At 45.6% G+C, this 27124-nt stretch overlaps 1 protein-coding gene across 1 annotated transcript in view; it reads right to left on the bottom strand.

The window, feature by feature from the left end:
- Positions 1 to 26571, bottom strand: part of LOC143987361 (bifunctional protein GlmU-like) — a 161853-nt gene extending 135282 nt beyond the window's left edge. Inside the window, exons 1-2 of the mRNA XM_077486021.1 lie at positions 26411 to 26571; positions 17642 to 17701 (exon numbers count right to left, since the gene is read on the bottom strand). Coding sequence (XP_077342147.1) covers positions 17642 to 17701; positions 26411 to 26413 — 63 coding nt within the window. The 5' untranslated portion in view covers positions 26414 to 26571. The remainder of the gene's footprint in view (positions 1 to 17641; positions 17702 to 26410) is intronic.
- Positions 26572 to 27124: the final 553 nt, after the last annotated feature.

Below are 27124 nucleotides of genomic sequence, written 5' to 3'. Positions count from 1 at the left end.
TAGGGTTGCCGTGCACTACTGCTGACCGCTGCCCTATACTGCAGCAGTCCTTCATTGGTATAGGGACTGACGTACAGTCTGCTAATCACTAACACACAACCTGCTTGGTCCACAAAAGTTCTTATAAGGACTGGTAACTTGGTATAGGGTGCTACGGTACATAGGCCTGAGTGCGTTACAGTCTGCTGTTCTGTAAGGACCGCTATCGGTCCACAATACATAGGGTTGACGTGCACCACTGCTGACCGCTGCCCTATACTGCAGCAGTCCTTCAGCGGTATAGGGACTGACGTACAGTCTGCTAAACACTAATACACAACCTGCTTGGTCCACAAAAGTTCTTATAAGGACTGGTAACTTGGTATAGGGTGCTACGGTACATAGGCTTGAGTGCGGTACAGTCTGCTGTTCTGTAAGGACCGCTATCGGTCCACAATACATAGGGTTGCCGTGCACTACTGCTGACCGCTGCCCTATACTGCAGCAGTCCTTCATTGGTATAGGGACTGACGTACAGTCTGCTAATCACTAACACACAACCTGCTTGTTCCACAAAAGTTCTTATAAGGACTGGTAACTTGGTATAGGGTGCTACGGTACATAGGCTTGAGTGCGGTACAGTCTGCTGTTCTGTAAGGACCGCTATCGGTCCACAATAGATAGGGTTGACGTGCACCACTGCTGACCGCTGCCCTATACTGCAGCAGTCCTTCAGCGGTATAGGGACTGACGTACAGTCTGCTAAACACTAATACACAACCTGCTTGGTCCACAAAAGTTCTTATAAGGACTGGTAACTTGGTATAGGGTGCTACGGTACATAGGCTTGAGTGCGGTACAGTCTGCTGTTCTGTAAGGACCGCTATCGGTCCACAATAGATAGGGTTGACGTGCACCACTGCTGACCGCTGCCCTATACTGCAGCAGTCCTTCAGCGGTATAGGGACTGACGTACAGTCTGCTAAACACTAATACACAACCTGCTTGGTCCACAAAAGTTCTTATAAGGACTGGTAACTTGGTATAGGGTGCTACGGTACATAGGCTTGAGTGCGGTACAGTCTGCTGTTCTGTAAGGACCGCTATAGGTCCACAATAGATAGGGTTGACGTGCACCACTGCTGACCGCTCACCTATACTGCAGCAGTCCTTCAGCGGTATAGGGACTAAGAGTTTTGTCACAGGGTCATTTAAAAAATGACATGCAGAGGAAGAGGCAGGCCCTTCCGCAGGGGTGGTAGGGGTAGGGCAGGAGCAACAGGCTTGAGCCAAAGTGGGAAGTTGCAGAAGGTGCGTTCAATTACTTTAAAGGATGCACCAGACTTGGTTGAGTGGCTCGCTCAGCCTTACTCTTCTGCACCCTCCTCATCCTCTCGATCTGCACCCTCTTCTTCACTCTCTGCTATGTGCACCCCCAAAGACACTACCACCAACAACACGACCACCACCACCACCACCACATACCTTCCGCTTGAGTCACTGGAATTATTTTCCGATCCATATCAAGAGGACATTTCTGATGCGCAGCCACTCTTGGTATTGGATCAGGAAGAGGAGGTAGCAACAAGCGCTACTCAGCAGTCTGACGCCAGTACCCAGATCAGCCCAAGGAGGAGGTTGGTCCCCGGTGTTGCTGCCTACTCTACTTATAGCGGTGGGGAAGGTGACGTTGATGATGACGTGTCTAGTGATGTCACGTGGGTGCCCACAAGAGAGGAAGAGGAGGGGAGTTCAGAGGGAGATATGGACCAGCAGATAGGGAGGAGAAGCAGCAATGACTTACATTGCACAGCAGGGACAAAGCAGACTGCAAATGTATCAGGAGCGAGTCATCGACCATGTACGGTCACATCTGGCGCTCCCAGGACACCGGCACATGGCTCCGCAGTGTGGGCTTTTTTTAACGTGTCCGCTGCTGACAATAGCGTTGCCATCTGCAATCTTTGCAGTCAACGCGTTAGTCGCGGTAAGCCCAATACTCACCTAGGGACGACCGCCTTAAGAAGGCACATGAGCAGCCATCACCGAGCCCAGTGGGAGCAACGGAACACACAAAGCCACACTGCAGGCTCTCACCGTCCAGCCTCGTCTTCTACTTCTCCTTCTCCTCTCTCCTCACAATTGTCCTCCACTCCACCTTCCATCACGCCAAGCTCACATTTTTCTGCAAAAAGGCAGGCTTCCGTGGGCCTAATGTTTGAGCGTAAAAAAATGATGACGCCGGATAACCCTCTTGCCCAACGGTTGGCGGCTGGCTTGTCAGAACTCATAGCCCGCCAACTACTGCCATATAAACTGGTGGACTCGGAGGCCTTTCGCAAATTTGTGGCCATTGGAACACCACAATGGAAGGTCCCAGGAAGGAAGTATTTCTCAGAGAAGGGCATCCCAGAGCTATATGGCCATGTTCAGCGGCAAGTGAATGTATCTCTGGCACACAGTGTCGGTGCCAAGATACATCTGACCACAGACACGTGGTCTAGCAAACACGGGCAGGGAAGGTATATCAGTTTTACTGCCCACTGGGTGAACCTTCTGACGGCCGTCAAGCATGTAACCCGTGGCACCCGTGTAGATTTGGTTTTACCGCCACGGATTGCATGCAGGCCTGACTCTTCTTCTCCTCCTCCTACTCCATCCTCCTCCCTCTCCTCCTCAGCTGCCTCCTCCTTTTCCGCTGCTAGCGTCTCTTCCACTGCACCGCCCAAGCTCCCCAGAACCTATTCCACATGCCAGGTGAGACGTTGCCATGCCGTGCTGCGTCTGTTGTGCCTGGAAGCAAAGAGCCACACTGGCCCGGCACTCCTTTCAGCTTTGCGTTCACAGGCAGATGAGTGGCTAACACCGCTCAATTTGACAGTTGGTAAAGTGGTGTGTGACAACGGTGCCAATCTGCTTAGCGCATTGAAACAGGGCAAAATCACGCACGTGCCGTGCATGGCACACGTCTTAAACTTGGTCGTGCAGCGATTCCTTGTCAAATACCCTGGGGTCCAGGACATCTTGCGGCAGGCAAGGAAAATCTCGGCCCATTTCAGAAGATCTTACACGGCCATGGCTCGCCTTGCTGACATTCAGCGGCGACACCATCTGCCGGTCAGACGTCTTATTTGCGATTGCCCGACGCGATGGAACTCAACCTTCTATATGCTTGATAGGCTGCTCCAGCAGAAACGTGCAGTTAACGTCTACCTGTATGAACTCTGCGAAAGAAACGGTTCTGGGGAGCTGGGTTTTTTTTCACCGCGCCAGTGGCTGCTCATGCGCGACACATGCAGACTTCTGCGGCCATTTGAGGAGATCACCAAACTGGTCAGTCGCAGCCATGGCGCCATCAGTGACATGGTACCTTATGCCTTCTTTCTGGAGCGTGCATTGCGTCGTGTCATTGATCAGGCTGTGGAGGAGCAGGAGCGGGAAGATGAGGAAGTCGCAATGCTGGATGAATTCCCAGGGGGGGCTACTCTATCTGAGACAAGTCAACAACAGGAGTCTGATGAGGAGTCAGAGGAGGATGGTGCCGGGGCGGATGAGCAGGAGCAAGAAGAGCATGCTTTAAACCTTTCTGGGATCCCTGTTGTGCGAGGATGGGGAGAGGAGAATGAAGAGGACGACATTATCCTGGATGATGAGCAGGAGCCAGGCCACCACACCGCTTCCACTTTAGTGCAAATGGGGGCCTTCATGCTCCAGTGTTTTAATAGGGACCCCCGTATAAAAAGCATGAGGGTCAAGGACCAGTACTGGGTGGCAACGTACTTAGACCCCCGGTACAAACACAAAATGGCGGAAATGTTACCGCCGTCGCAGAGGGCTGTCAGAATGCAGCACTTCCAGGCCTTGCTTCGAGAAATGCTGCATTCTGCTTTTGCGTGCGCTGGCAGAGGAGCAATTCCCACTCCCAGAGAAGGATTTGCGGGTACCAATCCAACAGCGCCTGCAAGAAGAGGCCGGTTTGAAGATGTGTTGGTGACTTCGGATATGAGGTCATTCTTTCAGCCGACCCATCGACAGGTGTCATCCGGATCCAGCATCAGGGAACGCCTAGACCGTCAGGTGTCCGACTACATTGGGTTAACGGCCGATGTGGACGCTCTGAGGAGTGATGAACCCCTAGACTACTGGGTGGGCAGGCTTGACCTCTGGCCAGAGCTTGCCCAATTTGCAATCGAACTGTTGGCTTGCCCCTCATCCAGTGTCCTGTCCGAAAGGACGTTCAGCGCAGCAGGGGGGATTGTGACCGATAAGCGTACTCGCCTAGCTCACCACAGTGTTAACTACCTCACATTTCTAAAAATGAATGAGGCATGGATCTCGGAGGAATTCAACACATGTGATCAGTAGACCATGTATATGTCTATAAACAATTTTTGGAATCAAGCACACAGACCTTCTTAATTCATTTGGCTCACTTCCCTGACCCAAAAAAGCACACCGTACTATATGCCCCTACCCTCCTCTTTGAAGAGGTTGAGCGGTGTCATATTTCTACTGGGGCTGCTTATTATGAGGGGTTCCCACCATCCCTGTGCTGTGCTGACTTCCTCCTGGGTGTTCTTATTATGAGGGGCTCCCACCATCCCTGTGCTGTGCTGACTTCCTCCTGGGGGTTCTTATTATGAGGGGATCACACCATCCCTGTGCTGTGCTGACTTCCTCCTGGGGCTGCTTACGGTGCTGCTGTCAGCGCTGTATGTCACGGAGCTGCTGTCAGCGCTGTATGTCACGGAGCTGCTGTCAGCGCTGTATGTCACGGAGCTGCTGTCAGCGCTGTATGTCACGGAGCTGCTGTCAGCGCTGTATGTCACGGAGCTGCTGTCAGCGCTGTATGTCACGGAGCTGCTGTCAGCGCTGTATGTCACGGAGCTGCTGTCAGCGCTGTATGTCACGGAGCTGCTGTCAGCGCTGTATGTCACGGAGCTGCTGTCAGCGCTGTATGTCACGGAGCTGCTGTCAGCGCTGTATGTCACGGAGCTGCTGTCAGCGCTGTATGTCACGGAGCTGCTGTCAGCGCTGTATGTCACGGTGCTGCTGTCAGCGCTGTATGTCACGGAGCTGCTGTCAGCGCTGTATGTCACGGAGCTGCTGTCAGTGCTGTATGTCACGGAGCTGCTGTCAGCGCTGTATGTCACGGAGCTGCTGTCAGCGCTGTATGTCACGGAGCTGCTGTCAGCGCTGTATGTCACGGTGCTGCTGTCAGCGCTGTATGTCACGGAGCTGCTGTCAGCGCTGTATGTCACGGAGCTGCTGTCAGCGCTGTATGTCACGGAGCTGCTGTCAGCGCTGTATGTCACGGAGCTGCTGTCAGCGCTGTATGTCACGGAGCTGCTGTCAGCGCTGTATGTCACGGTGCTGCTGTCAGCGCTGTATGTCACGGAGCTGCTGTCAGCGCTGTATGTCACGGAGCTGCTGTCAGTGCTGTATGTCACGGAGCTGCTGTCAGCGCTGTATGTCACGGAGCTGCTGTCAGCGCTGTATGTCACGGAGCTGCTGTCAGCGCTGTATGTCACGGTGCTGCTGTCAGCGCTGTATGTCACGGAGCTGCTGTCAGCGCTGTATGTCACGGAGCTGCTGTCAGCGCTGTATGTCACGGAGCTGCTGTCAGCGCTGTATGTCACGGAGCTGCTGTCAGCGCTGTATGTCACGGAGCTGCTGTCAGCGCTGTATGTCACGGTGCTGATGTCAGTGCTCTGTATTACGGTGCTGCTGTCAGTGCTCTGTATCTCCTGCACCCTCTTGTTTGCCTACCCTGGTCCCTGACCTTCCCTCTCCTCCATTGCCTTCATTAGCTCCATAGTCCTGAATTGTCAGAACAATTTCCCAAATAAAAAAAAAATGCTTGTAGTTATCGATCCCAAATTCACCTCATACATGTATTATGCTATTGTCCAGGTGGTGGGACTACGTGCTACCCCCTAATAATTACCCCGTGGCCGCAAATTCGACCTAAAGGTTTGCGAAATTCGCCTCCCATTGAAGTCAATGGAGCCCGCGGCGAACGGTCGTTTTCGCGAACGTTTGTGTCCGTTCGCGTTTCGCGTTCGCGAAACGTCCCGTCGGAAGTTCGTCCATCACTATACAGGACAACCAATTGAGACATGACAGCTCATGGACACTTGGACATTCCCCCTAACCTATAAATACACCCGATCCGGTGGCCATTTTACATTCTTTCTTCTGTCACTGTAGGGAAAGGATCCTGTGTGGAGTAGGGACAGAGAAAACGCTAGCTATTTGGTACACAAAAGTTCTTTTCAGGACTGGTATAGGTGTTAGGTCAGCAGCCTGAGTTTCTTTTGTCAGTTTAGATAAAGGGACAGAGCGCTGTATGCTGCTATTTTAGGGACAGCTCAGCCAGATTAGTCTTTCTTCATCATCATCATCATCATCATCATTAGCTGTTACTATCAGGTCCACAAAAGAGCTGTTCCAGCTAATCGTTCCAGCCTACTCTTTTTTGCCAATTTGTATAGGGACAGGCAGGAAGCAGTGTGTCAGGCAGTGAGGATAATTTTAAAGACTTGCTGTTACTATTAGTTCCACAAAGGTTCTTTTCAGGACTGGTATCAGTGGTACGGTAATAGGCTTGTACACGTATAATATTCTTTCTTCCAAATATAGAAAGAATATTATACTTGACTGCTGCCCTTCTGCTGCAGTCTGCTAATCATTCACAACTCACTTGTTCCACAAAGCTCTTTATCAGGACTGGTAACTTGGTCTGTCTAGGGTGCTACGGTACATAGGCTTGGGTGCGGTACAGTCTGCTGTTCTGTAAGGACCGCTATCGGTCCACAATACATAGGGTTGCCGTGCACTACTGCTGACCGCTGCCCTATACTGCAGCAGTCCTTCAGCGGTATAGGGACTGACGCACAGTCTGCTAAACACTAATACACAACCTGCTTGGTCCACAAAAGTTCTTATAAGGACTGGTAACTTGGTATAGGGTGCTACGGTACATAGGCCTGAGTGCGTTACAGTCTGCTGTTCTGTAAGGACCGCTATCGGTCCACAATACATAGGGTTGACGTGCACTACTGCTGACCGCTGCCCTATACTGCAGCAGTCCTTCAGCGGTATAGGGACTGACGCACAGTCTGCTAAACACTAACACACAACCTGCTTGGTCCACAAAAGTTCTTATAAGGACTGGTAACTTGGTATAGGGTGCTACGGTACATAGGCCTGAGTGCAGTACAGTCTGCTGTTCTGTAAGGACTGCTATCGGTCCACAATACATAGGGTTGCCGTGCACTACTGCTGACCGCTGCCCTATACTGCAGCAGTCCTTCAGCGGTATAGGGACTGACGCACAGTCTGCTAAACACTAATACACAACCTGCTTGGTCCACAAAAGTTCTTATAAGGACTGGTAACTTGGTATAGGGTGCTACGGTACATAGGCCTGAGTGCAGTACAGTCTGCTGTTCTGTAAGGACCGCTATCGGTCCACAATACATAGGGTTGCCGTGCACTACTGCTGACCGCTGCCCTATACTGCAGCAGTCCTTCATTGGTATAGGGACTGACGTACAGTCTGCTAATCACTAACACACAACCTGCTTGGTCCACAAAAGTTCTTATAAGGACTGGTAACTTGGTATAGGGTGCTACGGTACATAGGCCTGAGTGCAGTACAGTCTGCTGTTCTGTAAGGACCGCTATCGGTCCACAATACATAGGGTTGCCGTGCACTACTGCTGACCGCTGCCCTATACTGCAGCAGTCCTTCATTGGTATAGGGACTGACGTACAGTCTGCTAATCACTAACACACAACCTGCTTGGTCCACAAAAGTTCTTATAAGGACTGGTAACTTGGTATAGGGTGCTACGGTACATAGGCCTGAGTGCGTTACAGTCTGCTGTTCTGTAAGGACCGCTATCGGTCCACAATACATAGGGTTGCCGTGCACTACTGCTGACCGCTGCCCTATACTGCAGCAGTCCTTCAGCGGTATAGGGACTGACGCACAGTCTGCTAAACACTAACACACAACCTGCTTGGTCCACAAAAGTTTTTATAAGGACTGGTAACTTGGTATAGGGTGCTACGGTACATAGGCCTGAGTGCAGTACAGTCTGCTGTTCTGTAAGGACCGCTATCGGTCCACAATACATAGGGTTGCCGTGCACTACTGCTGACCGCTGCCCTATACTGCAGCAGTCCTTCATTGGTATAGGGACTGACGTACAGTCTGCTAATCACTAACACACAACCTGCTTGGTCCACAAAAGTTCTTATAAGGACTGGTAACTTGGTATAGGGTGCTACGGTACATAGGCCTGAGTGCGTTACAGTCTGCTGTTCTGTAAGGACCGCTATCGGTCCACAATACATAGGGTTGCCGTGCACTACTGCTGACCGCTGCCCTATACTGCAGCAGTCCTTCATTGGTATAGGGACTGACGTACAGTCTGCTAATCACTAACACACAACCTGCTTGGTCCACAAAAGTTCTTATAAGGACTGGTAACTTGGTATAGGGTGCTACGGTACATAGGCCTGAGTGCAGTACAGTCTGCTGTTCTGTAAGGACCGCTATCGGTCCACAATACATAGGGTTGCCGTGCACTACTGCTGACCGCTGCCCTATACTGCAGCAGTCCTTCATTGGTATAGGGACTGACGTACAGTCTGCTAATCACTAACACACAACCTGCTTGGTCCACAAAAGTTCTTATAAGGACTGGTAACTTGGTATAGGGTGCTACGGTACATAGGCCTGAGTGCGTTACAGTCTGCTGTTCTGTAAGGACCGCTATCGGTCCACAATACATAGGGTTGCCGTGCACTACTGCTGACCGCTGCCCTATACTGCAGCAGTCCTTCAGCGGTATAGGGACTGACGCACAGTCTGCTAAACACTAACACACAACCTGCTTGGTCCACAAAAGTTTTTATAAGGACTGGTAACTTGGTATAGGGTGCTACGGTACATAGGCCTGAGTGCAGTACAGTCTGCTGTTCTGTAAGGACCGCTATCGGTCCACAATACATAGGGTTGCCGTGCACTACTGCTGACCGCTGCCCTATACTGCAGCAGTCCTTCATTGGTATAGGGACTGACGTACAGTCTGCTAATCACTAACACACAACCTGCTTGGTCCACAAAAGTTCTTATAAGGACTGGTAACTTGGTATAGGGTGCTACGGTACATAGGCCTGAGTGCGTTACAGTCTGCTGTTCTGTAAGGACCGCTATCGGTCCACAATACATAGGGTTGCCGTGCACTACTGCTGACCGCTGCCCTATACTGCAGCAGTCCTTCATTGGTATAGGGACTGACGTACAGTCTGCTAATCACTAACACACAACCTGCTTGGTCCACAAAAGTTCTTATAAGGACTGGTAACTTGGTATAGGGTGCTACGGTACATAGGCCTGAGTGCAGTACAGTCTGCTGTTCTGTAAGGACCGCTATCGGTCCACAATACATAGGGTTGCCGTGCACTACTGCTGACCGCTGCCCTATACTGCAGCAGTCCTTCATTGGTATAGGGACTGACGTACAGTCTGCTAATCACTAACACACAACCTGCTTGGTCCACAAAAGTTCTTATAAGGACTGGTAACTTGGTATAGGGTGCTACGGTACATAGGCCTGAGTGCGTTACAGTCTGCTGTTCTGTAAGGACCGCTATCGGTCCACAATACATAGGGTTGCCGTGCACTACTGCTGACCGCTGCCCTATACTGCAGCAGTCCTTCAGCGGTATAGGGACTGACGCACAGTCTGCTAAACACTAACACACAACCTGCTTGGTCCACAAAAGTTTTTATAAGGACTGGTAACTTGGTATAGGGTGCTACGGTACATAGGCCTGAGTGCAGTACAGTCTGCTGTTCTGTAAGGACCGCTATCGGTCCACAATACATAGGGTTGCCGTGCACTACTGCTGACCGCTGCCCTATACTGCAGCAGTCCTTCATTGGTATAGGGACTGACGTACAGTCTGCTAATCACTAACACACAACCTGCTTGGTCCACAAAAGTTCTTATAAGGACTGGTAACTTGGTATAGGGTGCTACGGTACATAGGCCTGAGTGCGTTACAGTCTGCTGTTCTGTAAGGACCGCTATCGGTCCACAATACATAGGGTTGCCGTGCACTACTGCTGACCGCTGCCCTATACTGCAGCAGTCCTTCAGCGGTATAGGGACTGACGCACAGTCTGCTAAACACTAACACACAACCTGCTTGGTCCACAAAAGTTTTTATAAGGACTGGTAACTTGGTATAGGGTGCTACGGTACATAGGCCTGAGTGCAGTACAGTCTGCTGTTCTGTAAGGACCGCTATCGGTCCACAATACATAGGGTTGACGTGCACTACTGCTGACCGCTGCCCTATACTGCAGCAGTCCTTCAGCGGTATAGGGACTAAGAGTTTTGTCACAGGGTGATTTAAAAAATGACAGGCAGAGGAAGAGGCAGGCCCTTCCGCACGGGTGGTAGGGGTAGGGCAGGAGCAACAGCCTTGAGCCAAAGTGGGAAGTTGCAGAAGGTGCGTTCAATTACTTTAAAGGACGCACCAGACTTGGTTGAGTGGCTCACTCAGCCTTATTCTTCTGCACCCTCCTCATCCTCTCGATCTGCACCCTCTTCTTCACTCTCTGCTATGTGCACCCCCAAAGACACTACCACCAACAACACCACCACCACCACATACCTTCCGCTTGAGTGCAAATGGGGGCCTTCATGCTCCAGTGTTTTAATAGGGACCCCCGTATAAAAAGCATGAGGGTCAAGGACCAGTACTGGGTGGCAACGTACTTAGATCCCCGGTACAAACACAAAATGGCGGAAATGTTACCGCCGTCGCAGAGGGCTGTCAGAATGCAGCACTTCCAGGCCTTGCTTCGAGAAATGCTGCATTCTGCTTTTGCGTGCGCTGGCAGAGGAGCAATTCCCACTCCCAGAGAAGGATTTGCGGGTACCAATCCAACAGCGCCTGCAAGAAGAGGCCGGTTTGAAGATGTGTTGGTGACTTCGGATATGAGGTCATTCTTTCAGCCGACCCATCGACAGGTGTCATCCGGATCCAGCATCAGGGAACGCCTAGACCGTCAGGTGTCCGACTACATTGGGTTAACGGCCGATGTGGACGCTCTGAGGAGTGATGAACCCCTAGACTACTGGGTGGGCAGGCTTGACCTCTGGCCAGAGCTTGCCCAATTTGCAATCGAACTGTTGGCTTGCCCCTCATCCAGTGTCCTGTCCGAAAGGACGTTCAGCGCAGCAGGGGGGATTGTGACCGATAAGCGTACTCGCCTAGCTCACGACAGTGTTAACTACCTCACATTTCTAAAAATGAATGAGGCATGGATCTCGGAGGAATTCAACACATGTGATCAGTAGACCATGTATATGTCTATAAACAATTTTTGGAATCAAGCACACAGACCTTCTTAATTCATTTGGCTCACTTCCCTGACCCAAAAAAGCACACCGTACTATATGCCCCTACCCTCCTCTTTGAAGAGGTTGAGCGGTGTCATATTTCTACTGGGGCTGCTTATTATGAGGGGTTCCCACCATCCCTGTGCTGTGCTGACTTCCTCCTGGGTGTTCTTATTATGAGGGGCTCCCACCATCCCTGTGCTGTGCTGACTTCCTCCTGGGGGTTCTTATTATGAGGGGATCACACCATCCCTGTGCTGTGCTGACTTCCTCCTGGGGCTGCTTACGGTGCTGCTGTCAGCGCTGTATGTCACGGAGCTGCTGTCAGCGCTGTATGTCACGGAGCTGCTGTCAGCGCTGTATGTCACGGAGCTGCTGTCAGCGCTGTATGTCACGGAGCTGCTGTCAGCGCTGTATGTCACGGAGCTGCTGTCAGCGCTGTATGTCACGGAGCTGCTGTCAGCGCTGTATGTCACGGAGCTGCTGTCAGCGCTGTATGTCACGGAGCTGCTGTCAGCGCTGTATGTCACGGTGCTGCTGTCAGCGCTGTATGTCACGGAGCTGCTGTCAGCGCTGTATGTCACGGAGCTGCTGTCAGTGCTGTATGTCACGGAGCTGCTGTCAGCGCTGTATGTCACGGAGCTGCTGTCAGCGCTGTATGTCACGGAGCTGCTGTCAGCGCTGTATGTCACGGTGCTGCTGTCAGCGCTGTATGTCACGGAGCTGCTGTCAGCGCTGTATGTCACGGAGCTGCTGTCAGTGCTGTATGTCACGGAGCTGCTGTCAGCGCTGTATGTCACGGAGCTGCTGTCAGCGCTGTATGTCACGGAGCTGCTGTCAGCGCTGTATGTCACGGTGCTGCTGTCAGCGCTGTATGTCACGGAGCTGCTGTCAGCGCTGTATGTCACGGAGCTGCTGTCAGCGCTGTATGTCACGGAGCTGCTGTCAGCGCTGTATGTCACGGAGCTGCTGTCAGCGCTGTATGTCACGGAGCTGCTGTCAGCGCTGTATGTCACGGTGCTGATGTCAGTGCTCTGTATTACGGTGCTGCTGTCAGTGCTCTGTATCTCCTGCACCCTCTTGTTTGCCTACCCTGGTCCCTGACCTTCCCTCTCCTCCATTGCCTTCATTAGCTCCATAGTCCTGAATTGTCAGAACAATTTCCCAAATAAAAAAAAAATGCTTGTAGTTATCGATCCCAAATTCACCTCATACATGTATTATGCTATTGTCCAGGTGGTGGGACTACGTGCTACCCCCTAATAATTACCCCGTGGCCGCAAATTCGACCTAAAGGTTTGCGAAATTCGCCTCCCATTGAAGTCAATGGAGCCCGCGGCGAACGGTCGTTTTCGCGAACGTTTGTGTCCGTTCGCGTTTCGCGTTCGCGAAACGTCCCGTCGGAAGTTCGTCCATCACTAGTGAAGAAGAGGGTGCAGATCGAGAGGATGAGGAGGGTGCAGAAGAGTAAGGCTGAGCGAGCCACTCAACCAAGTCTGGTGCATCCTTTAAAGTAATTGAACGCACCTTCTGCAACTTCCCACTTTGGCTCAAGCCTGTTGCTCCTGCCCTACCCCTACCACCCCTGCGGAAGGGCCTGCCTCTTCCGCTGCCTGTCATTTTTTAAATGACCCTGTGACAAAACTCTTAGTCCCTATACCGATGAAGGACTGCTGCAGTATAGGGCAGCGGTCAGCAGTGGTGCACGTCAACCCTATCTATTGTGGACCGATAGCGGTCCTTACAGAACAGCAGACTGTACCGCACTCAAGCCTATGTACCGTAGCACCCTATACCAAGTTACCAGTCCTTATAAGAACTTTTGTGGACCAAGCAGGTTGTGTATTAGTGTTTAGCAGACTGTACGTCAGTCCCTATACCGCTGAAGGACTGCTGCAGTATAGGGCAGCGGTCAGCAGTGGTGCACGTCAACCCTATCTATTGTGGACCGATAGCGGTCCTTACAGAACAGCAGACTGTACCGCACTCAAGCCTATGTACCGTAGCACCCTATACCAAGTTACCAGTCCTTATAAGAACTTTTGTGGAACAAGCAGGTTGTGTGTTAGTGATTAGCAGACTGTACGTCAGTCCCTATACCGCTGAAGGACTGCTGCAGTATAGGGCAGCGGTCAGCAGTGGTGCACGTCAACCCTATCTATTGTGGACCGATAGCGGTCCTTACAGAACAGCAGACTGTACCGCACTCAAGCCTATGTACCGTAGCACCCTATACCAAGTTACCAGTCCTTATAAGAACTTTTGTGGACCAAGCAGGTTGTGTATTAGTGTTTAGCAGACTGTACGTCAGTCCCTATACCGCTGAAGGACTGCTGCAGTATAGGGCAGCGGTCAGCAGTGGTGCACGTCAACCCTATCTATTGTGGACCGATAGCGGTCCTTACAGAACAGCAGACTGTACCGCACTCAAGCCTATGTACCGTAGCACCCTATACCAAGTTACCAGTCCTTATAAGAACTTTTGTGGAACAAGTGAGTTGTGAATGTTTAGCAGACTGCAGCAGAAGGGCAGCAGTCAAGTATAATATCCTTTCTATATTTGGAAGAAAGAATATTATACATGTACAAGCCTATTACTGTACCACTGATACCAGTCCTGAAAAGAACCTTTGTGGAACTAATAATAACAGCAAGTCTTTAAAATTACCCTCACTGCCTGACAACACTGCTTCCTTCCTGTCCCTATACAAATTGGCAAAAAAAGAGAACGATTAGTGGTTACTGGAACAGCTCTTTTGTGGACCTTGATAGTAACAGCTAATGATGATGATGATGATGATGATGATGAAAGACTAATCTGGCTGTCCCTGTAGCATACACCGTCCTTTCCCTTTCTCTAAACTAACAAAAGACACTCAGGCTGCTGCAAGAATCAGCAGCACAGCAAACCTATCAACACCTAACACCTATACCAGTCCTGAAAAGAACTTTTGTGTACCAAATAGCTAGTGGTTTATCTCTCCCTACTCCACACAGGAACCTGTCCCTATCGTAACAGAAGAAAGAATGTAAAATGGCCACCGGATCGGGTGTATTTATAGGTTAGGGGGAATGTACAAGTGTCCATGTGCTGTCATGTCTCAATTGGCTGTCCTGTATCACATGATAAACGTGTCACCAAAGGTTAAAGTTCTTGTATACATTAAACACGTAAGTCCGCCGCGGCGAACGACGGAAAAAGGCGTTCGAACGTGCGGACCGCGAATGTCGGAAATTCGCCGCGAAACGACCGCCGGGCGAACCGTTCGGCCATCACTAATCACGACCAGTGCTTAAATAAAATAAAAATAAATAAAAGTTGTTATCTTATTGGTCTTTTTATGGTATTTCTGTTGTCAATATGCTATCCTGAAAATTCACATATCTTAGTAGGGGCACTAGGAATGAGCGTAGTGATTTTAGTAAAATTTTGCCAAAGTGGAAACTCTCAATTTTTTCTTTATTTAACCACTTAAGGACCAGGCTACTTTTTTAGATGTGTTGTTTTCCAGTTAAAAACATTTTTTTTTGCTAGAAAATTACTTGGAACCCCAAACATTATATATTTTTTTTCTAACACCCAAGAGAATAAAATGGCGTTCATTGCAATACTTTCTGTCACACCTTATTTGCGCAGCGGTCTTACAAGCGCACTTTTTTTGAAAAAAAATACACTTTTTTAAATTAAAAACGAAGACAACAGTATTTAAGTTAGCCCAATTTTTTTGTGAAAGATAATGTTCCGCTTCAAAATTGCGCCCGCTCTTGGAATGGTGACAAACTTTTACCCTTAAAAATCTCCATAGGCGATGTTTAAAAAATCCTACAGGCTGCATGTTTTGAGTTACCGATCGCAAGTGATACCTCACATGTATGGTTTGAACACTGTTTTCATATGCGGCCGCTACTCACGTATGCGTTTGTTTCTGCACGCGAGTTCAGCGGGAAGGGGCACGTTTAAAAAAATGTCTTATTTTTTTCTTATTCATTTTACCTTTTATTTTTTATTTTTACGCTGTTTTAAAAAACATTGTGTCACTTTTATTCCTATTACAAGCAATGTAATAATCTTAAATATGAGATCTGGGGTCAAAAAGACCTCAGATCTCATATTTACACTAAAATGCAATAAAAAAAAAAATTAAAAAAAATTTCATTTAAAAAAAAATTATTTAAAAAAAATGGCCCTTTAAGATCTATGGGCAGAAGTGGCGTTTTGACGTCGCTTCCGCCCTGCAGTTTCATGGAGATGGGTGGCCATCTTCCCCTCACTCGTCTCCATGCGCAGCCAGTGAGAGGACCGGATCGCCTCCGCCACTGCCGATGGCTCTGGTAAGTGGCGGAGGGCACCGAAGCGTGGCACGAGGGGAACCCCACCCCCGCCGCTGATAAAAGTGATCTTGCGGTGAATCTGCCGCAGAGACCAATTTTACCTTGTAGCTGACCGCTGGCTGAACAACGGGGATACTGGGGTTATGGCAGCTAGCTGCTGCCATAACAATGATATGCATCCTCAAAGTGAGGAAGTATATCGGCGTTCAGTGGTTGGCAAATGGTTAAAGGGTGAGCTTCTTGCGAGGGAAATATTTAGGCTGTATAGACAAAAACTCACCCAAGCTCTACCGCATGTTTATAGGAGGATGAGCTGAATAATGGTGCTCAGGCCATTGTGTCCCCTACATCAAAATTGCAAAAAGAATGGCGACAACTCGATTGCTTCTTCTTAAATCTTTGAGCACAAACAGCAGTGTGACCTCAAAACACTAACATGTTTCGGCAAAAGCCTTCCTCATAGCATCAGTTTATTTCTGTTGCCAATATGTTATCATGAAAGTTCACATATCTTGGTAGGGGCACTAGGAATGAGCATAGTGATTTTACAAAAATTTTGCCAAAGTGGAAACTCTCAATATTTTCTTTATTTAAAGGGTGAGTTTCTTGTGAGGGAAATATTTAGGCTGGGTTCACACTAGAACACGCAGCGACTCACAGCAGGAGTGCGGTGCATCTCCATTCACTGGCCAAATTTGGACTGAAATCAGACCTGAAAAGGACCAAAAGACGCACAGGGCTCCAGTGTTGCTGCAGAGATGTGTAAACCGAATCTATAGAGAGGCAGTCACAATCTCCTGCTATGCAAATTGGATGTGGAAAAACCCGCATCCAATTCATATAGGTGGGAACCCAGCCTTAAGGTAGTTTATTTATTTTAATGTTCTTTGTCTTAATGTTTTTGTTTCTTTTGGGTGTATTTGATTGTTAGTTGTGTGCTGTTGCTTTATTTTTTTATTTTACAACATACTCCTTTTTCATTGCTTTTATTTATTTAAGCATCAACCTCTTGGATCATCTTTGCAAAGCTTATTAATGACAGTTTCTTAGTATGGTCAACATTGCCCAGGAAATTGTATTTGATGGTTTTACCAACAATATTTTTAATGTTTTGGAATAAAATTAATATTTTTATATAATTTTGTGTGTTTGATCCTCTCTGGTACCAGTAAAGTCTGATTATTATAGTTTTTTTTTGTAGATAATGGTTAAGATGGATGAGTTACCTTTACAATAGCCAAAAAAACTATTTTTTGCTACATACATTTTTTGAAGGTAAAATTATGAGGTAATGCTGGGATGTATGTTGGTTTAAACGAAAAAGGAAAAGAAAAAATGCAGAAACTCCAGTAGTAGTATAGTAAATATTAAAACCATGTAAATGTATTAAACCAATTAAAATGCACAGACAAAAGTGGCTTAATGAAAGAGGGATGGATGGATACAGACCACATGCATAGGGAGATGGATGAGACCCAGACTCCTGCACTGCTGAGGATATCTTGATTTGGCGTATGAAACCCAGAAGTACAGCCATGACAATGGTGTTTCCTTCGTGGCCATGTCTGTGTCACTGGTGGTGCATGCACAGGAAGGACAGTGTTTCAAGGCGTTCTCACCTCTCCATGAGTTTTTGGCTCAAGAACTGATTAAGAATAGTTGAAATGAGCTTTTAAAGGAGCCATTTAAATCCTGTTTCACCCCCAAAAATAACCTTCTTTTGCCCTCTCTATTGACCGCCCAACAGTTCACCAAAATTACAAAATGTTGCTAAAATCTCATGTTTTTTACTGAAATTTCAGGGATATGAAAACCTCTAATTTCATCCATCCCTAAGGAACACCCAATAGGGAATCATCTAACAATTAAGTAGGCTAAAAACATTTATTTTGAAGATGTACCTGAATATAGGCAAATGCACACGTTGTCATCAGTAACAACCCGAAGCACTGAACAGGAGACTGCAAAAAAAAACGAAAGGTTTACCACCTTTAAATGTAAAAAGTTCTCATACTGGATGTATACTTTTAATTCAAATATTGTACGTGTAAACGCTTTACTAACTTTACTATCTTTGCTGCACATTTATAGGGTGAGTTAATACATAGGGCAAGACCTGTTCGTGTATCACACAGTTGGGGACAGTAGAAAAAAATTCCCCGCAATCTAATTGGTTGATTGTATGATATACAAATCAGCATTCTTTACTAAACAGCTCTTGTTCAAAACTTAAAAAACAACAATTTAACTTAAAGAAATCTAAAAACAAAGACATATACTAAACAGCTGTTATTCAGTAATGTAAAAAATAGCGTAGAAAAAACTTTTTGAAAAAGAAACAATGGGACTTTCAGATGTGTTGAGACCTTCATTCAAAATGATTCACCAAAAATTTTTTATATTAAAAAATACTTTTTTTATAAAACATTCAAAACAAAAACAAAAATAAACATTTGTAAAAAAACAGCGTAGCACTACTATTTTTTTTACATTTTTTTTATATCAATTTACTTATTTGTGTTTGTGAAACACTTATTGTATTTATTTTATTGATTTTGGTAGAGCAGCTGGTGAGGTAGTGTGAAAATAGTTTTATCTATGTAATCTATGCTCTTTATCAGCTGTTATTCATTACTGATTTGCACATAAAATTTCATAAAATGTAAGAACAAAATGAAGTGCATACATGGGGTTTATTTACTTCAAAACCCAAAAACAAAATGGTAACAAATTGCAGATTACCAATTTTTAGATGTGACAGCTCCATTGCTTTTTGTTTTTTAGGCTTTGTTTCTTTCTTCTTAACCTGGTTATTCTGCCAGGAGCATACTTTCTGTCCTAGGGTGACAACTCGTGTTCACTCTACTGGAAGAGCAGTGTTTTGACCCTAGAACAGGAAGTTTGTTAGGACTATGGAACACCTTCCTCTCTCCATAACATGGAGGGGGCGGGGGGTGTAGTTCACAGTGTTGACGTTTGCAAATCAGGTAACTGATCAGGCTGATAAGGCTGCTTAAGCCCTTGTACACACGGTTGGAGATTCCAACGGAATGTTTCCTATCGGACCGTTTTGTCGGATATTCCGACTGTGTGTGGTCTCCATCAGACTGTTTCCGTCGGAATATCCGACGGACCAACTTTTCCAACTTGCCGGTAAAATTTTCAGACAAAATGCTCCGATCTGACATACTCTGATCATGTGTAGCCTACGCGGACGGACAAAGTGCCACGCATGCTCAGATCAAATTCCTAGACCAAAGCTATTGGCTACTAGCCTGAACGTAGTCCCGTCATAACGAAATAACGTCATCGCGTTATGTACAATCGGATTTTCCAACAACTTTGTCCGACCATGTGTATGCAACAGTTTCGGACAAAATCTGTCAGACAAAATCCAACGGATTTGGTTGTCAGAATGTCCGACCGTGTGTACAAGGGCTAAGAGAACGCTGCAAAGGGCATAGGAGGTTATGAGCTTACTGGATTTCTTGCAGGATTAACAGGTATTTTTTGGTTCAAACACATGTAACAAAACACTTTCAGTTGTATACTTAGGTAGAAGTTCATTTTAAGGTTTTACATTTCAAGTAGAAAATGTATTTGCGTTGAACATAAAATCATATTATCATAAAACACAACTTCACCTTATTACCTTTTGCTAAGTGGGTATTTTCTACTCCTTTAGTAACATAACCCAGCGGAGTGATTTGAAGGGTAGGCTAATGTTTTTTGGTTTGTTTGTTTTTTGTTATTTTATTTTTATTTGGGCATGACTTTGAGTCTAAAGCCTCCTACGCATGATCCAATTTTTCAACAGGAATTGTGTGATGACAGGCTGTTGGCGGATAATGCGATTGTGTGTACGAGGCTAAACAGTCTTCTACACTCACTTGTGATCTTTTATCAACTTCGTCCTTCAAGTCAGAATATTTATATGTGATCTATTCCTGCAGTGCAGCATGTATAAAGTGGTAACTGTATACATTCAAAATATAGATAATGATATTATAGTCTTATATTTTACAATGAATGAATGACTAAACATTTCCATCTAAGTAAGAAACATGGACACTATCAGTTTTATTATAAGGGTATCCTAATGTCTAATACAGTATATTATGTCATTTTTTGATTTGCTGTTGTTTATGGTAATTGTGGTAAAACCTGTGTTGAAAAACAATTAACAACTAGTATGTGCTATATGAGTAAAATCTTTTGGAAAGGTGATAATCAGCTATGCAAACAGAGGGATTGTTTCCCTGTGTAGATACTCTATTTAAAAAATGCCCTGGAATACTGTTTTAAAAAATATTTGCATCATATTTCTTGCAAAGACTTCTTGAATTTTGTAGGAAAAGATCGAAATCTTCATTGCGGGGGGGGGGGGGGGGTTAAATGGGACAAGTAATAGCAAAACTAAAATTAAGCTAGATAAAACCCAGGACAGAATGTTTCTTAAAGCCACCAAGCCCCCTCCCCCCCAAAAACTCACCGTAGTGTTAAACAAATGGTTGCACCAATGTGCTCCCAGTGCCATCAGGTGTCAGACTATTAAGCCGTAAGAAGGTTGCCTACAAGTGTCTGTATATACACTATATTGTTAAAAGTATTTGAAAGCCTGCCTTTAGACGCACATGAACTTTAATGGCATCCCAGTCTTAGTTTGTTGGGTTCAATATTGAGTTGGCCCATCCTTTGCAGTTATAACAGCTTCAACTCTTCTGGGAAGGCTGTTCACAAGGTTTAGGAGTGTGTCTATGGGAATGTTTGATTATTCTTCTGGAAGCGCATTTGTGAGTTCAGGCACTGATGTTGGAGGAGAGGGCCTGGCTCGCATTCTCCACTCTAATTCATCCCAAAGGTGGTTTATGAGTTGAGGTCAGGACTCTGTGCACTGGTCCAAATCATTTGGTGGAGGGGGTATTATGGTGTGGGGTTGTTTTTCAGGGGTTGGGCTTGGCCCCTTAGTTCCAGGGAAGGGAACTCTTAAGGCATCAGCATACCAAGACATTTTGGACAATTTCATGCTCCCAACTTTGTGGGAAGAGTTTTGGAATGGCCCCTTCCTGTTCCAACATGACTGCACACTAGTGCACAAAGCAAGGCCCATAAAGCTATGGATGAGTGAGTTTGGGGTGGAGGAGCTTAACTGGACTGCACAGAGTCCTGACCTGAACCCGATAGAACTCCTTTGGGTTGAATTAGAGCAGAGACTGTTAGCCAGGCCTTCTCGCCCAACATCAGTACCTGACCTCACAAATGTGCTTCTGGAAGAATGGTCAAACATTCCCATAGACACACTTCTAAACCTTGTGGACAGCCTTCCCAGAATAGTTGAAGTTGTTATAGCTGCAAGGGGTGGGACAAACTTAATATTGAACCCTATGGACTAAGACTGGGATGCCATTAAAATTCATGTGCATGTAAAGGCAGGTGTCCCAAAAACTTTGACAAAATAGTGTATGTGAAATGCCAGTTTTTTTTTAGATAAACATAATTTTCTCCAGGTCAACTACTGTGTATGCTTTAAATTTTAAAAGCGATTTTACTTTGTGGGAGGATCTGCTTCCGCTATAATCACATGATAAGCCTCAAACCTCCATACAGACTTCAGTGGCAAGTGGTAAACCCATCACATCCCAAAAAGGCGGATAGGGATTCTGGGAAGCTCCTTATAAAAATAAGTACTCTTGCCATGAATGTACAGAAGAGACCTTTGAATTATTTGGCAGGTTTAAAGAACCAAAGCTTTTTGGAGATTGAAATACAAATTTCAAACTGAGAAGCAATTATATACTGTATGTATATAATTTACATAGTGAAAGTGATGGTTCCTTTAAAACTGCTTCTCCTGAACAGAAAACCCTTTAGTTTAAATGGTAATTAAATCTAACAAGAGTGGATGTGCTTTTGCATCTAGCCCCTCTGTGTACAAGCCCAAGAGTTCACAAATCAGATAACTCATCATGTTATTGGATGCCCTACTAAATCCAGTGCCTGTTTAGACAGCCCTGTAGTTCACAAAACATTGCCATACTTAATGTCCCTCTACAAGCAGCCTGTTTATCAGTGTCAGCACTCCCCATGAAGATTTTTTTCTGCTTCCATCCATCAGCATCTCTGATGAGACAAAGGTACAAGTAATCTGCAGCCTGGTGAGTGATCTTCTAAAGTCTTAACTGGTGTGTGGGCAGTAAGACCAGAGCCTAATAATATGCAGCTTTTCCAGAAACCCTTTAAACTGCTACCAGAGTACTCTAGTTCCACTGGGGTGACCCTTTGTCCATGGGGTTTGGATCCCTACAGCTGTTTGCCTGTGTTACCAGAGCTACTCTGGACTTCACTGCAAGGGACATTGGGGGTTATTTACGAAAGGCAAATCCACTTTACACTGCAAGTGCACTTGGAAGTGCAGTCGCTCTAAATCTAAGGGTTAGATCTGAAATGAGTGGAAGCTCTGCTGATTTTATCATCCAGTCATGTGTAAGCTAAAATGCTGTTTTTTTTTTATTTTCCTTGCATGTCCCCCTCGGATCTACAGCGACTTTACTTCCAAGTGCACTTGCAGTGCAAAGTGGATTTTACTTTAGTAAATAACCCCCATTGTCTATAAGGATGGTCACAAGTACAGTGGCAAAATAATTAGTTGATCCCTTGCAGATTTTGTAAGCTTTCCCACTTACAAAGAAATTAAGGGTCTATAATTGTTATTATAGGTATATTTTAAATGATAGAGACAGAATATCAACCCAAAATCCAGAAAAAAAACACATGATACAAATGCTAAAAAATGAGTTGCAGTTCAGTAAAATAAATATTTGATCCCCAAACAAAACATAACTTAGTACTTGGGTGAGAAACACAGAGGTAAGATGTTTCTTCTAGTTGGTTACCAAGTTTGCACACATCTCAGGAGGGATTTTGGTTCACACTTCTTTACAGATCTTCTCTAAATCCTTAACCCCCCTGGCGGTATTCCCGAGTCTGGCTCAGGGTGAAAATTCAGTACCATTAGCGGTAACCCCGAGCCAGACTCGGGATCGCAACGCTGGATCCAGGATGAGCTTACTTACCTTGTCCCCTGGATCCAGCGATGTCCCCGCACTGCGAGCGGCTTGTCCTCCGATCGATGTATCACATCGCCAGGCTCTGTTCCCTGCGAGCTTTGTGACTCATGGGGGCGGAGAACGGCGCCAAATTCAAAAAGTAAAACACACACTATACATACAGTATAATGTAATCTTACAGATTACATTGCTGTATGTAATTATTTCACACCCCTTTTGTCCCTAGTGGTCTGCCCAGTGCCCTGCATGCAGTTTTATAATATAAAAACTGTTCTTTATGCCTGAAAACTGGAGATTGTCCATAGCAACCAAAACTGTGCCTTTACATCAAAAGAGGTTTTAGACTAGCTAGAAAACAGCAATAGTAAATTAGAGTCACTCGCAGAATTGAGCGATAGCGATTTGTGAGGAGATCCGTCTTCAAATACTGAAAAGTAATGACAGCGACAATTCTGCCACTGAGCAAATTTCAGTGTTTTTGATTTGATTACATTATTGAATAATTTTTATTATTATTATATTATTATTTGGTATCATTATTTATAGTTATTTATTATATTATAATTTATGATTTAATTTTTCAAACTTTATCATATCCGGGATGTCTGCTAGACTCTGGTTTGGACAGATTTAAGTGAGTTATTCCTAAGGCCGCGTACACATGGGCGGACTGTATGGCCTACTTAGTCCGTCATACAATCCGACGGACAGTCCGTCATACTTTCGAATGAACGGACTTGACCACACACGGATGCACAAACAGTCCGTCGAAAGCTTGCGCGATGACGTGTACAGCACGTACGACGGGACTAGAAATAGGAAGTCCAATACACAGCAATGCAACTTTCCGCCGTGTAAATCCTTTCTGAGCATGCGCCATTCTTAGTCCGTCGAACTAGCCTACTGACGAGCGGATTGTCCGCTGAAACCAAAGTATGACGGTCCGGACAGAATTTCGAAAAATCCGAAATACTTAGTACGCCAGACTGCACGCTGAAAAAGTCAGCTGAAGCCCACACACGAGCGGACTGTCCGCTGAAATGTGTTTCGACGGACTAAGTAGGCCATACAGTCCACCCGTGTGTACGCGGCCTAAGAATTACAAGACTACAATATAAAACGTCACATTTTCATGCAAAATAATTGTACCGCTTTCAGCACCTAAAATCTGAAATAATCATACCGCCAGGGAGGTTAAAGTGGTTGTAAACCCTCCGCTACTACTTTTGCTAATCTTAATCAATATAGCACAGGCAGCTGATCGTTGCCTGTGAAAGTACACTCACTGTTTTGGTTTCAATATAAATTGTCCTATTTTCTGTGACGTCACCCGCGATTGCGCATTAAGTATATCCATTTCCATCTTCTCTGCTTGCCTTGTCCTTATCTGACAATAAGAACGGCACACAGCGAAGCCTCACGATGTTGCACTCCTTTCCTTCCTGGTTCTCCCCCTTTTGACTATATCTTAGTAGGGGCGGAAATGACGTCCATAAATGCTTCAACATTCAGGAGGATGAATGGCGCGGCCGATACCCGGAAGAGACTAAAATATAAAACTTCTAAATAAGGTATTTAGAAAGCTAGTTTAGGACAAATTTAAATGTGTATTTCTTAGCAATGATTAACAGCATTTAAATATATAAAAAAAAAAAATTAAATTACGGGGTTTACTTCCTCTTTAAGGTTTCTTGGCTGTCACTTGGCAACTCGAAGTTTCAGCTTCCTCCATAGGATTAAGATCTGGAGACTGTTTAGGCCACTCCATGCCCTTAGTGTGCTTATTCTTTAGTAACTCCTTTGTTGCCTTGGGGGTATATTTTGGGTCATTGTCATGCTGGAGGACCCATCCCTTGACCCATCTTCAGTGTTCTGGCTGAGGGAAGAAGGTTCTCATCCAAGATTTTACAATATATTCCACCATCCATTGTCCCCTCAATGCGGCAAAGTCGGCCTGTACCTTTAGCAGAGAAAGAGCCCCAAAACATAATGTTTCCACCTCCGTGCTTGACTGTAGGGATGGTGTTCTTAGCATTTTTCTTCCTCCAAACACAGCAAGTCGAGTTAATGCCAAAGAGCTCAATTTTGGTCACACAGAGCACAGCACTTTCTCCCAATCCTTCTCTGAATCAATTAGATGTTCATCTGCAAACTTCAGACGGGCCTGTACATGTGCCTGCTTGAGAAGGGGGACCTTGCAGATGCTACACAATTTCAATTTCAACTGCCTTGTGATCATTCACAATCTCCTTCTGTGTAGTTCTGGGCTGAAATCTCACTTTTCTCATGATCATTCTTACCCCATGAGGCAAAATCCTGCATGGAGCTCCAGACCAAGGGCAATTGATGATTATTTTCTATTTCTTCCATTTTGTGAATAATCGATCCAACAGTTGTCTCCTTTTCACCAAGCTTCTTGCTGATGGTCTTGTAGCCCATTCCAGCCTTGTGCAGGTTTTCAATCTTGTCCCTGAAGTCCTTTGACAGCTCTTTGGTCTATCCCATTATAGTGAGGTTTGAATGAAAGAAAGAGAGTCTGTGGACAGGTGTCTTTTATAGACATAATGAGTTGTCATTATTAGCACCTTCTTAAATTGACAGGACTAATCTGTGTACCACATACTGTAGCCAGGCTGTGGGATCCAGAATTATTGTTGGTTGGTAGAGGATCAAATACTTATTTTACTCTCTGAACTACAACTCAATTTATAACATTGGTATCCTGTTTTTTTTTCTGGATTTTTGGTTGATAGTCTGTCTCTAGCATTTAAAATGATAACAATTATAGACCCTTTATTTCTTTTCTAATTGGGTACATTTACAAAACCAGCAGGGAATCAAATAATTATTTTCCCCACTGTAGATGTTTGTGTTCTGAAGTAGTGATGTCATCTTATTTCTCTGTTATTATAGAGTCTTAGCCCTTGTACACACGGTCGGACATTCCGACGGAAAATGTCCGATCGGACCGTGTTATCGGATAATGCAACCGTGTGTGGGCTCCATCGGACTGTTTCCGTTGAAATATCCGACCGACAAAGTTTTAGAGCTGGGCTATAAAATTTTCCAACAACGTGGTCCGATGGGACTTTGTCCTATCGTTTTTAGAGAATTCTGATCGGACAAAGTGGCACGCATGCTCAGATCAAATTCCTAGACCAAAGCTATTGGCTACTACCCCAAACGTAATCCCGTCGTAACGAAATAACGTCACTTTGTCCGACCGTGTGTATGCAACACAAGTTTCAGACAAAATCCGATGGATTTCGTTGTTGGAATATCCAACCGCGTGTACAAGGGCTTATAGAGACTTTTCTATGCAGTCACGTGTTACCCTGATTGAGCCACAGAGACATTGCTGTTCAAAGTCCATGTGTCTGAAGCTTTTATAACCTGTTTTGTATTCTTTTGCAGTATATGCATGCTCTTTGCCATCCTGAACTTGCTTTGCTTTTTTTGTTTTTAACTTTGTACCTGTTTAGTAAACTGCAACTATTACACACATTTGCACCCTGCACAAATCAATGGCCAGCATCAGCAATGTTTGTATTTAAAGCTTTTGTTACGCTATTATTTCATATTCTTGATCTGTGCCTGCTGTACCATGTACTTGTATGAAAAGGTATCCTGTTTTCTTTGAAACGCTTCCTTTGTGTTAAATCCCTGGTGTTCCGGCTTCTCTTGCTTGTGCTGATAGGTCCCCTCTGCAAAACCTCTCACTGGGAAGCTCCATGTGCTGTTGCTTCTCCTCCCTCCAGCTCTTATTTAGCTGAGAACAGAGGGAATGTGATCACTTATAAAAAAGGGGAAAATAGGTATATATAATGTGTTTTTATATCTATACATAAATGTTTTGCCTTTTATTTCTATTTTAAACTGAATTAGTTGTTTTGCAAGGTGATCGTTTACAATCACTTTAAATAATCAGATTAGGAGCCCTGATCAATCCTAGATGCACACAGCATTTTTGGCCACATACAAACTGGCCACAGCTAATCACTCAGTTTGTGTGCAGCCATAGCACAGAGTGCTGTTGCATTCCAATGTGGTGTTTAGCTTCTGAAGGCAACAGCTTTTTTTCCCTCATTTGCAGATCTAGATTAGGCCTACACCTTGTCTGATCATTCAGCCAATTATTTTTTCTGTTAAAATGGTAATTTCATAGAATTTTTCACAAATTATATGGAGTGCCCAAGCGAAGAGCAGTGCTCTAGCTTAATTCCAGGTAACTAGGTGAGCTAAAAGTGCTATCTAATGAAAAGCTGCAGCTATACTATAGTCATAAGGTTTACTAAATATGTTTTCCTTTTAGTTTGG

Source organism: Lithobates pipiens, unplaced genomic scaffold (assembly GCF_037356315.1).
Source record: "Lithobates pipiens isolate NorthernLeopardFrog02 unplaced genomic scaffold, aLitPip1_a1.2 Scaffold_18, whole genome shotgun sequence".
Taxonomy (NCBI): Eukaryota; Metazoa; Chordata; class Amphibia; order Anura; family Ranidae; genus Lithobates; species Lithobates pipiens.
This window is presented reverse-complemented; position numbering and strand designations above follow the sequence as displayed.